At 35.3% G+C, this 12,858-nt stretch overlaps 1 protein-coding gene and 1 long non-coding RNA gene across 2 annotated transcripts in view; one reads left to right on the top strand and one right to left on the bottom strand.

The window, feature by feature from the left end:
- Positions 1-4,816: 4,816 nt before the first annotated feature.
- Positions 4,817-10,675, top strand: LOC129439530 (carbonic anhydrase 4-like). The gene is made up of 8 exons (XM_055198208.2): positions 4,817-4,922; positions 5,370-5,414; positions 5,494-5,658; positions 5,737-5,888; positions 6,470-6,562; positions 6,647-6,713; positions 7,518-7,681; positions 9,155-10,675. The coding sequence occupies exons 1-8, from the start codon at positions 4,859-4,861 to the stop codon at positions 9,335-9,337; spliced, it is 933 nt and encodes a 310-aa protein (XP_055054183.2). The 5' UTR covers positions 4,817-4,858; the 3' UTR covers positions 9,338-10,675.
- LOC129439532 (uncharacterized) overlaps positions 9,197-12,858 on the bottom strand; it is an 11,865-nt gene continuing 8,203 nt past the window's right edge. Inside the window, exon 3 of the long non-coding RNA XR_008642830.2 lies at positions 9,197-9,333. This is a non-coding gene — a long non-coding RNA (uncharacterized lncRNA). The remainder of the gene's footprint in view (positions 9,334-12,858) is intronic.

Here is a 12,858-nt window from a genome sequence, read left to right as displayed (position 1 = left end):
TCAACTGATGATCTTCTCCAAAACATCCTACTAACATAGTGATCTTAATCTAAATGAATGTCTCGTCTTTGTGTTGTCTTTTTTGTTCAATTAGCAGACACAATTAAAGTGACTTACAAGGCAGAACACATAATACAGTATTGAACACGTCACAATTTATTTTGGTACTGTAAATATATTTCTAAAGCTTTATTTATTTATCAAACATTTTCACCAGACGTTGGTAACAATCCACACATGCCAAGATATTAAACTATAGGGGCCCTATCTCAACAATCTAAGCGCATGATTTAAAGCGCACGACACAAGTGCACTTAAGGCGTGTCCGAATCCACTTACTAAATACAAGGAAAATGGTCTATGTGTCTTGCGTAAAAGGGTTGTTCCTATTCTTCCTATTCTTGTAATGAGTAATGGGTGTGTTTTGGGCGTAATTTTCCAATAAGAGTCCCATCCCAATAATTAAGTGTTTTAATAGCTGATAAATTATGATGCATGATCTGTCACGAACGGTGGAGGCAGAACCCAAGTGCAGACAAAAAAAAAGGGTTTGGGTGAAGTCATGGAGACATGTTCTGTACAAGTTCACTTTACGTCAACTTCACTTTGTACTGCTTCCGTCTTTCATCACCTCGCTTTCTGGATGGATATTGTTTCATTTCACATGATAATCTCAAGAGCGTGCGCGTTTGTCCTCGGGGTTCCCCCCACACATCAGGATTTCTGATCGTAAATATTAACCAATAAGACCCAATCTTACCCCCAAGCCACTTTTCTTTAGTTCAAAAACATGGTTCCCTTCATCTCAGTGGAATAAGTTTTTGTGACTTTTCCAGATTAGCTGTCAAGATTCATATAAAAAACTGGGCTTTATTCTGCCGTTCTAAAGAGGCGTAAAAAAGTTACTTAAATAGTCACTTTGGGGATAAAAATGACCCCAATTGAAATGATCAATGCATCCAAAATAAATCTGAAAATTTCAACACAAACAAGTAGGCCTGGTACTAGAGCACAAATGCAATAGAGAAAAGACATGCTCAATCACACACACACACACACACACACACACACACACACACACACACACACACACACACACACACACACACACACACACATACGCACACACACTTATATTCAGTCAAATTTCTGTGGCATTTTGTAAAAATAGACATTTCAAAATGCATCGAAAACTACAAAAAATTCTACTTTTTGAAATAATATTTATTTTTAATGTCCTTTTAATGTTTTACATAAATTCACAAAATGTATCACTAAAGTATTGATGTGAGCAGTTGGCCACATCCAGTAAAATGAATGGGTCTCTATGGGCATCTGCTGGTCGAAATGATTTATTTTTTCTAAACTGTAATTCTTTTATGTTTTTTTTCTAAACACCTGATGGCCGAATTCAACACAAAACATCTAGATCAATATCTAAAAACAATTTAAATCAAATTTAGATCATAATTTATGTGAATTTACAGGCAAGCTAAAGGTGTAGTTGAAGAATTGGTAAACAGGTACAAAAGTACTTCATATCTCCCAAAACACAACATTAATGTATAGATGGGAAGTAAACAAAAAAATGATATATTATTTGTATCATTAAAAATTTTTTTTGTAATCACTCTTTTAATCTCTGGGGTCATTTTTACCCCCGCTGAACTCTAACGTATAGGAAAATCGAGGCTTATGAGGGTTAAACATGTTTAATAGAACACGTGATCGGGGTGGCTCCAACGTTCTTAAATAAAATCAAACAATTTATAATAAGAAATGTTAAGGTCTTTTTGATGTTTTTATAAACACCAGCTAAACCAGCATCAGCACCAGCATTTGCACCAGCTAAACCAGCACCAAACCAGCTAAACCAGCATCAAACCAGCATAATTCCCATGCTGGTCCATGCTGGTTTGATGCTGTTTTTTTCAGCAGGGCTTCCTTGTTCCATTTCCAAAATGAGTCTTTCTGAGCTCTACCTATATATATTTTATATTTATACATTTATTACGTAATATTTATATTATATATAATTATATGTATATATTTATATGAAATTGCAGTGTTTGAAAGGCACAAGGCTGAAATGAACTCTGTTTTGAATGTGCTGTTTTGACAGCAGTGTGTTAGCATTTGAACAAAGTGCTGTAAATCCACAGTGTTGTGCAGGTTGTGTTTAAAGTAATGGGATAAGTGTGTAAAGTTTTGAAAACTGTGTTCAAGCAATGAAAAATGAACTAGAGTTTGGTCCACATGAGCTGCTGCTGTGCAGACTGTAGTTAGAGTTTTGCACATGTGACTCCAGTTGTGCCCACTGTCGTTTAGCAATCGAAAAAAACTGTAATTCTTAGACAGCTTTACGTTGCACATAAGTGGGGAAGTGATGCTTGGAACAGAGAAGTAGAGTCAGATCACGTCCCTGGTTTGTCCTAAATGACCTCTAGCCACAAGAAAGCATGCGAGAGTTTGAGGACTTGTCGAAACACTTTCCTAACATGCAAGATCATCAATCAAAAGTGAACATTGCCTAACAGGTCATAACAGCCAACAATATAATGTTTGGAAAAATAGGACACGGTACGACACAAAATTACTGTATGCATTGTACATGAATAGTATAACAGGATACGTATGATATGTGTTGCGATGCATTGCTGTAAATAATATACCATAACAGGATTTACGATTAATATAGCAGTTTGTATATATGAAGGTTATGCAAAAACAGGATATACGAGAAATATGGTTTGAGTATGTGTTCGTATTTAACTATATTTCAAAATAAATACCAAAATTTGCAATGTCAAAATTAACCAATCAATCAACCATTTAAAAAATAAAATACATAATAACCATAACAACAAACACATAAATCATATTTATTTTAATAATTATTTATTAAAATCATTAACATTATTATCATTAGTGGTGCTTGCATTTATGCAATTATTCCTCAGGGATATTATATGTTACGATCCTTATGTCTGCACAAAATTCCGGCACGTTGCTCATCCCGTACAGTTTGTCGTAGTCCCATGAAAGAGGGCTCAAATTGACCGGATTATTGAGGAGAGGTGTGCTATGGGGAAGGGTTTCAGAAAAATGACAAAAACACCCAAAAAATCAACCACTTTTGAGCATCCTAGCAACATAAAATTCAAACAGTTATATCTCCGCTTCAGAACATCGTAGAGGCACGGGGTTGGACCGTTTTACTTGTGCCTCGGAGTGTAATCACTGGCCACATCATTGGCCACTCCCAAGCCACGCCCCTAGCAACCAAATATGGGCACCCTTGCAACCGAACAAACAAAGCCTTATATCTCCGCATCAGAACATCGTAGAAACACGGGGGTTGGACCGCTTGACTCGTGACTAGGAGTGTAATCACTAGTGGATGCCAATTTTCTCCCTAGCAACCAAATACAGTACCCTAGCAACCGAATAAACAAAGCCTTATATCTTTGCATCACAACATCGTAGAAACACTCTGGAGGTTGGACTGTTTTACTCATAGCTCGGAATGTAATCACTAGTGGATGCCAATTTTCTCCCTAGCAATCAAATAAGCAACGCCTTATATCTCCGCATCAGAACATCGTAGAGGCACGGGGTTGGACCGTTTTACTTGTGACTCGAAGTGTAATCACTGGCCACATCATTGGCCACTCCCAAGCCACGCCCCTAGCAACCAAATATAAGCACCCTTGCAACCGAACAAATAAAGCCTTATATCTCCGCCTCAGAACATCGTAGAGACACGGTGGTTGGACCGTTTGACTCGTGACTCGGAGTGTAATCACTAGTGGATGCCAATTTTCTCCCTAGCAACCAAATACAGTACCCTAGCAACCAAATAAACAAAGCCTTATATCTCCGCATCAGAACATCATGGCGGTTGGATCGTTTTACTTGTGACTTGGAGTGTAATCACTGGCCACATAATTGGCCACTCCCAAGCCACGCCCCTAGCAACCAAATACAGTACCCTAGCAACTGAATAAACAAAGCCTTATATCTTTGCATCACAACATCGTAGAAACACTGAGGTCGGACTGTTTTACTCATAGCTCGGAATGTAATCACTAGTGGATGCCAATTTTCTCCCTAGCAACCAAATAAGCAAAGCCTTATATCTCCGCATCAGAACATCATAGAGACATGGCGGTTGGATCGTTTTACTTGTGACTTGGAGTATAATCATATACTGTCCCCAGAAATTTGCCACGGCAAGCACCACTTCACATTTTCTTCAAAAATGTACCTATCTAGTTACTGTTTATTAGGCTCTATTATATTGTGCTGTCTCACTTCAGCCACCACTAGATGTCACTATAACACAATCTCTTTTCATCTCATGCATGTTCTCTTACATTTGTTACTGTACATTTATAGGGTTACGGTTGTATTCCTGGTCAGTGTCATTAAGTTTGTGGACAGAGCAGGTGTTACTCCAAAAGCACGGTAACTAAAGATCATCAGTGTCTATACCTGAAATAGTGATCTTACCCTTATTCAGATCATATTGAAATTATAACCACAACATTTCATGCATCTGTGACCTATCAAACTTTAACTAAACTTTTAATTAATACATCAAACTGGGCTGAACTTCTTTTCTGTATGCTGAATAAAAGAGGTGACCGAAAATGTTGATTATACTGTCATTAATTATTCAAGCATGTGATATATATGTAGCACTGAAAGTGTGATGTCACCTGGTACCAGTGGGTATCACAATGTGTTGTGGGCGTGGCCAAAAACTCAATCCTGTTGATTGACAGATATGTTAAAATAAGAGATCAAACTCTCACAAGATCACATTTGATTTCATTGTCATTGCTGGAGTCACAGGATGCTCACAATGAAGTGTTTGATTTTATTTTATCTTCTGACATTGATTCTGCATTGCAGTGCGGGTGAGTCCAAAGGTTAAAATCATTTCATTCATTGTTTATGTATTCAAATGTACTAAGTTTAATATAGTTTATTTAAAAGTTTTGGATATAACATTTTACGTTTTCACGATAATTTGGAGATTTCATATGAAACAACACTGCTCACATAAAGTTGGCATGAATTTATCTCGCCGTTATACTTCATTTATTAGTATTATTTAATAATAGCTCAATAAATATTTTAATTAATAGCTAAAATGCAAAAAAATTTGTGAAAAATAATTTGTTAGTATTATTATTGTAATTTAAACAAAATGCAGGTGTCAAAAATTATGTGCAAATGATGATATTTACCAAATGCCTCCATATGAGTCTGTGGTTGTTTAATGGTTTGTATAACTGATATTAATAACAATAACCTAAGAGGATATTTATTTAATAGTCAGTGTTAACTGTGCTTCTGTTCAGAGTGGTGTTACCAGGCACAAGCCAACTATGATGATCAATGTAAAGGTAAACAAACATTTCAAGCAAACACATACAGTAGTCTTTACTATTCAAGTTTAACTTAACATCTTCACGTTGCTTTAAGGTCCAGAGCTCTGGAAAGAAGTAAACGCACAATGTGGAAACACCAGACAGTCACCGGTCAACATAGCGACGAAGAAAACCGTAGTGGACGGGCGACTGACGCCTTTCAATTTCACCGGCTACAAGAACATATTCAACGGCACCATAAGAAACATCGGTCACTCGGGTAAGACTAGACTGAAGACTTGTTAAAGAAACCTTTGAAAAATGCCATGACATGGTGCAATGTCTTTTTCTTTCTCAGTTGTGGTGGATGTAGCACAAAATATCATGGCTACAGTGTCTAGAGGATTCCTGGGAGACACATATAAACCCATCCAATTTCACTTTCACTGGGGAACAGATGTAGGAGCGGGATCTGAACACACCATTGATGGAGAACAGTATCCTATGGAGGTACCAATAATACATGACATACAGTAGATTACTAGTAAATCTCTGTTCGATGTGTAATTGGTATATGAGATTTGGATAAAGAGAAACCACATAATCACATCAATGCAAATATAAAAGCATTGCCAAATGGATTTAAAGGGATAGTTCACCCAAAAATGAAAGTGCTGTGATCGTTTTCTCATCCTCATGTTGTTGTAAATCTGTATAATTTTTTTCTGATGAACACAAAAAATATATTTTGATAAATGATAGTAAGCATACAGCTGATTGCAACCATTGACTTCCATATAGTAGGAAAAACAAATGCAATGGAATTCAATGGGTACCGTCAACTGCATGCATTTATGAAAATATATTCTTCCATAATATTTGTTTTCCTACTATGGAAGTCAATGGTTACGATCAGCTGTGTGCTACTCATCATTTATCAAAATATCTTCTTTATTGTTCATCAAAAAAACAACAACATGAGGATGAGAAAATTATGATGAATTTTATTTTTGTGTGACCTATCCCTTTAAACAGATAATAGTAAGTGATTGTTATAAATAAATGTTTTTATCTGTTAACTTTCTCATCAGCTGCATATCGTGCATATAAAGCAGCGATACAACATCATTGCAGATGCATTAAATGATCCATCTGGCATTGCAGCTCTGAGATTCTTTTTTGAGGTTTGATATTCATATTATTGCATTTTATTAATTAAATTTATATAGTTATGAAGGTTTTAAACACATATGATTTATTTCTGACAGGAGTCAAACAGCACAAACACAAATTATGACCAGCTCATACAAGCCCTGAGGAGCATACAGTACACAAGTCAGTATATAGGGTTATTATTTTAAACAAATTCTTTCACATTAAAACCACAATATGTAAGATTTTTATAATAAAATATCCCCAAAATAATATTTTATTATATTATATTTAAAGCAGTTTTGTAATTACTAGGGCTGTCAATCGATTAAAATATTTAATTTAGATTAATCGCATGATTGTCATGAGTTAACTCGTGATTAATCACAACTTAATCGCACATTATTATCTGTTTTATACAGCCCAGTCTCACGAAATTTCGTTATATAGTCACGTATTTTTTTATTCTTTTTTCATGCTATTATCACGAAATTTCGTGTTTTTTCGTGATCGTATAACGAATTCCTGTTTCGTGCGATTATCACGTATTGGTTACTCGACTGTTTTGTCCTATTTTCTTACCATTGTCGCTTCGGTTTAGGGTTAGATTTACATAAAATTACATCCCTAACCAAACCCAACTCTAACCCTAACGCCAGGCGACATATAAAAAATAAATCAGAAAAAATAGTATAGATCAATATATAAAGTGACATTCTAATGGAAGCACCAAATCTAACCCTAAACCGAAGCGACAATGGTTTAAAAATAGGACAAAACAGTCGAGTAACCAATACGTGATAATCACACGAAAGCGGGAGTTCGTTGTACGATCGCGAAAAAGCATGGAGTTTTGTGATGATGGCACGAAAAAAGAGTGGAAAAGTGCGTGACTGTATCACGAAAGTTTGTGAGACTGGGTCGAAATGTCATGGGTCGAGTCTTTTTGTTCCATCCAAAAAAATGTGTCTGTCTGTCTTTCTGCAGAGAATATCACAACCATTCGTAACATCTCGATCAGCCAATTTATTTTGTCAGAGGACAAAATGACTAAATATTACAGATACAACGGATCTCTGACCACACCGAACTGCAGTGAAGCTGTTGTCTGGACTGTCTTTAAAAATCCCATTCCTCTCAGCAGAGAACAGGTACAACCGAATACATTTACAAATTCAATTGCAAACATTAAAGGATAATTCCGGTATTTGGCGCTTTGAGTCTCATTTCTGGTTTGTTTTGGATGGGCTGCGGTGATGGACGCAGGGGTTTTGACGGTGGGTCGTGTCTTGACTTTTCGGCTCGTTTGGAGGCGTCTCTTGACTGCTTCGGAGTGGAGGTCGGTGGCCATGCACAAACATGTCATTGAAACAGCACTTGACGTTCATTTTCGGGGCTGTGCTGCTCACCGAGTGGTTCGTGGTGTTCGTTGATGATTAAAAACAAATATATTGGCGCAATGTATGATTTCAATCCGTGTTATTTGCTATAGTGGAACTATTTTTTCAGATACAACCGCGTATATACTTCCGCTCTATATTTGAGTCTGAAGCATGAATGAACGTAGTCCAACAAACTGTAATAAAATGGTAGCATACTTTCAAAATCAAGTTTATTTATAACAGTTACACCATCGAATATGTTTTTTTCATCAGCAGAACAATAAAGAAGATATTTTGCAGAAACCCCGTTGCTCCGTCATGCAAGTCAACAGATCTGCACACTTTAAGAGCTAAAGCATATATATCCAATACAACAGTAATCCCCCATAACTCCGTGTGACATATTGACATCTTGTGAAGCAAATCAATCAGTTTTTGCAATAAACTGAACGTTATTTACAACACTATTAGCGTAAATGCCAAAGCAGGAAGCGCGCTTTACGTTCAAGGCGATCTCTTCCACACTGGTGACGTTTGGTGGCTGTTGGCTATGGATGTTGGTCTCTCTGCGCCACCTATAGAGCGGGAGCGTGAAGAGCACTTCCTGCTTGGCAAAAGCTCTGCATTAACGCTGTAAAATATTTATATATATATTCGAATCTCAAAACTGAAAATCGAATGTCAACCCACGGAACAAATATTCGAATATTCTGGTCCAGCCCTACAAATATGGGAAAAATTTCTTCTGAGAGAAACCGAGCGAAAAAACTACAACCACATGTAAAAACAAACAGACCCTTTTCTGTTTCCCGGCAGCGGAGTGATATATCAGCGAGCAATAGTCTTCCAGAGAAGTCAATGGAATTTTACAAAATGCCAAATAAAACACGACAGAAACTGTATTTCGCTACACAACTTGTTTTTAATCATCAACGAACACTACGAACCACTCGGTGAGTAGTACAGTTTTGAAAATGAACGTTAAGTGTTGTTTTAATGACATGCCTGTGCATGGCCACTGACCTCCATTCTAAAGCAGTCAAGAGACGCTTCTAAACGAGTCAAAAACTCAAGACACGACCCATTGTCAACATTTCTGTGTCCATCACTGTAGTTCATCCAAAACAAACCAGAAATGAGACTCAAAGTGTTAAATACCGAAATTATCCTTTAAGTGAAAAAATAAACCAGATTGACCTGAAAGTTACATTGATCATGATCATAACAAATTTTTCCAAACAGCTTCGGGCCTTTCCTTCCCAGCTGAAGTTTTCTGACGGCAATCCGATGGTGGGAGTATTTCGACCTGTACAGCCTCGTAATGGACGTTTAGTGTATCGGTCGAGCGGTCAGGTGGTCCTGGCCAGCGCTCTGCTTCTCTTTACCTCCATCATTACAGCGTTCAGTCTGTCTCATCTAAACTAAAGCAACCCGAACACAATGAGTTCTCATCGAATCAACAGACAACAGAGAGAAACCAAACCTACAAACTACAAAATTACAGCACATCAAATTATCCAAATAAATATTCTGTCACAATTTTCTCACTGACAGGTCTTTTTAAAACCAACGCTATCTTAAGAAAAAATTCAATTTTGGAATTTTGGAAGGTGGAAAATTAATATTAATTTGCGTGACCACATTTGTACATATTTTGTACTATTTGCTTTTGCCTCTCTGACATTAGGGTTAGGGTTAATTATTGTTTTTAATACTTTGTGAAAAATCATAACTTGTAAAATAGGTATGAATTCTCATGCTGTTAAAATAGGATTTTGATTCTTATTTTTCCATAAAGAAAAAGTGATGTTACTAAACACTAAACAGTCACAACACCACAAGCAAATATTCCTTATATTCACTTTATAAAAAAAATACACTTAATACTCTTTGTAGATTGATGTTAAACTGTCTTAGGTCATTTTAAAAATACTGGACATATGTAACAATTTTACACAATACGCTAACATCTTACGCACAATTATTTTGTTTTACGGAAAATGTTTTGTGTCTTTTTTGAAATGCACTGAACACTGACAGAAATCACACTGTATCAGACTATGAATGTCATTTCATGCTAACTCTAAATACAGGGAGATACGCAACTTTTATTTGTATGATGCACAATATGTTTAACTTCATATTCTTTTGGCTTTTTGTCAGACTGATCTCACAGAAAGTCGTGTTATAGTCACAAAAAATTGATTAATCTATTGTGTTCATGGCACAAAATTAGGTCTTTTTCGTGTTACTCGCACAAATTTCTATAAATAGTTTTTCGTCTCAGTTACACAACTTTTTTTTGGTTTCGTTTTATGTATTGTTTTCTCATAGTTTTTTCCCTATTTTCTTACCATTGTCGCTTGGGGTTAGAATCACTTTCTGTTAAATTTTTAGACATCCTAACCCAAACCCCAACTTCAGGTGAGAATAGTTTTAAAAGCTGAAGAAAAACATACCATACATGTACAAAACATACATGTAGAAACCAATACATAAAAGTACATTCTAACCCAAACCCCAAATCTAAACCCAAGCGACAATGATAAAAAAAGAGAGAAACCAATACATAAAAGTACATCCTAACTTGACACGACAAAGACATTCGTGCTCAAGGCACAAAAAAGCTGAATTTCGTGCCATGGACACGAATAAATAAATCTAATTCACGACTTTCCGTAAGATCATGTTGCTTTTTTGTATATAAATGCATATTAATGGATTTGATGTTTTCTTCAGACTTTACATCTATTGATTCTCTCTGACATTAGCACTTTATTCTTCATTAACATAATAAACGTGTCAGTTTTCAATGTCAGAGTCAAAACAGATCTGCTTAACTTTGCTTTTACAGACTGAGAAATTTACTGCTTTATAAATGACTACACTTTGATTTCAGTTCTTTCATTTTACATATACAATTGATTTCAAATCAATTCTTTTTCATTGTTACTTTAACTTCTTATGTATCTTAAGCTTTTATTGTGACTTCCCCTAAATAATTCCACTTTAAAGATCTTTAAATTGTACTGTATCTCTCTATGTTTTTTTAGTCTTTCTACTGTATGTAAAACGCTTTAAATTAGCTTTATAAAGTGTCTTGTATAAATAAACCTGACAAAAGAAATAGTCCACCTTGTTTATGTGTTAAGTATGTCTACAAGAGCAATGCATAGACACTTACTTCAGTGTTGCCACATATAGATCTCATACACTATGAGGTATTTACATCAATGAGTGAATGACAGCTGACTCAATTAACTTTAACACTTCTGGATTGGCAGCCGGAGGGAAAATATTGTTGTAACAGTAATAAATAAAGTCTAACAAGAATATCTAGATGTATGACGGAGACGTAGTAGTGCTTATATTACTGATGTTTATGAGACTCATAAAGGAGGTATTCACTGAACTGTACACTACATGTAATAAATCAAAGGATGTCATATTCTGTGTTGATGTTTGTTTGATTTGGCACTGCTTACATTATTAAAAATACCCAACAGTAACAGTGAAATACTGAGCAATGTGCTGGGAAAATCTTGCAACTTTCTGTTACTGATGAGACTTCTGTCAACTCTCTATTTCATCTCATTCATATGCTTATGAAATTATAACAAAAAGGTTGTACTTGTTGTGATACATTGCATTCTTATTATTTTTTATTGCATGTATTATAAGTGTTCCTGTAGTAGCCAACTGCACTTTAAGTTGCTGTAGGTGTCTGCCACAGACATGTTTAAATGCAAATGCATGTTTTACTTAAACTATGATTAAAACACAACTACAGGAATCACTATTTATCATAATGGTGACTAATAAAACTAGAGTTAAAACCTCATAAGCGCTTTTGGACAAATAAGAAAAAGTCAATCTGGTTTGTATGAAGTAAAATATGTTTTCAAGTTGTTTAATCCTTCATTGTGAGATCGTGAGACGTGTTTAGTTGTTGATTTAAATTATGGCTGTAGCCTATCGATTTCAATTCAAATATTTGTTAGAGTCCTAAAAGATTTGATGGAATTTTATTGTCATAATGTCAGCTGTCAAAGTAAAGAAAAGCAAAACGTCTATTCATGAGAATAAACTCAAATGCTTGACTGACAGGCCCTGCAAGAATAAAGGGAAGATACTGTGACATATCAGTTATATTCATATAAATTATGAAAGACTTCATGCATTTGACAGATGACAGATAATTACTCAAAGTGACTTACAAAGCAGAAAATATAATATATATTACAAGCAAACCAAGGTCATCATGCACTCATTTTTTTTTAAAGGGGCACAGTGTGCACACTTACTGTAATCATAATTATTATGTAACATCCATTAATAGAGTACACTAAAACCTTCTTATAAGCCATATTATCATGGACTATGCAGACAAAAAAGGTAAAAAGTGTTTGGAAGTTAATTGAATTGCTATTTTACCCATTAATGAAAAACTGAGTGAAAACTCATATTTATTCATCCATTTGGCAGATGGTTTTATCCAAAGCGACTTACGGTGCATTACAAGGTAACATTTTTTATTAGAATGTGTCTTCCCTGTGTTTAAACCATGACTGAGTTATACAGAAACATATGAACTTTAAATTGATGAGATCATTGGTCACGTTTGTGATAACAGTACATTGTAAAAAATTAGCTGTAATTTTGCAGCTGGTTGCCAGTAACTTACTGTAGACGATAAAGACGTAAAATTTGTAATGTTCATTTAACTTTGAACAAATTGTTGCCAGTAAATAACATAAATGTAAAATCTACAGTAAGTTACTGGCAGCTAGTTGCCAGTAATACCCAATAATACTGTAATTTCTACAGAAATATTTTACAGTGTACATAAACAGGGAATAAAAGAACACTGTAAAAAAATCAGTAGAAATTTGCAGCTGGGTTGCCGGTAACTTACCGTAGATTTAAATGTATGTTTTTTTAAGTTA

The sequence above is a fragment of the Misgurnus anguillicaudatus genome, chromosome 22, assembly GCF_027580225.2.
Source record: "Misgurnus anguillicaudatus chromosome 22, ASM2758022v2, whole genome shotgun sequence".
In the NCBI taxonomy this organism is placed as follows: Eukaryota; Metazoa; Chordata; class Actinopteri; order Cypriniformes; family Cobitidae; genus Misgurnus; species Misgurnus anguillicaudatus.
This window is presented reverse-complemented; position numbering and strand designations above follow the sequence as displayed.

Bases quoted from the DNA above. Each gene is read 5' to 3' on its own strand.
- LOC129439530 (XM_055198208.2), top strand. From the start codon at position 4,859: ATGCTCACAATGAAGTGTTTGATTTTATTTTATCTTCTGACATTGATT. The intron at 6,714-7,517 runs GTCAGTATATAG...GTCTTTCTGCAG, and splicing joins GAGGAGCATACAGTACACAA to AGAATATCACAACCATTCGT. The intron at 7,682-9,154 runs GTACAACCGAAT...TTTTCCAAACAG, and splicing joins TTCCTCTCAGCAGAGAACAG to CTTCGGGCCTTTCCTTCCCA.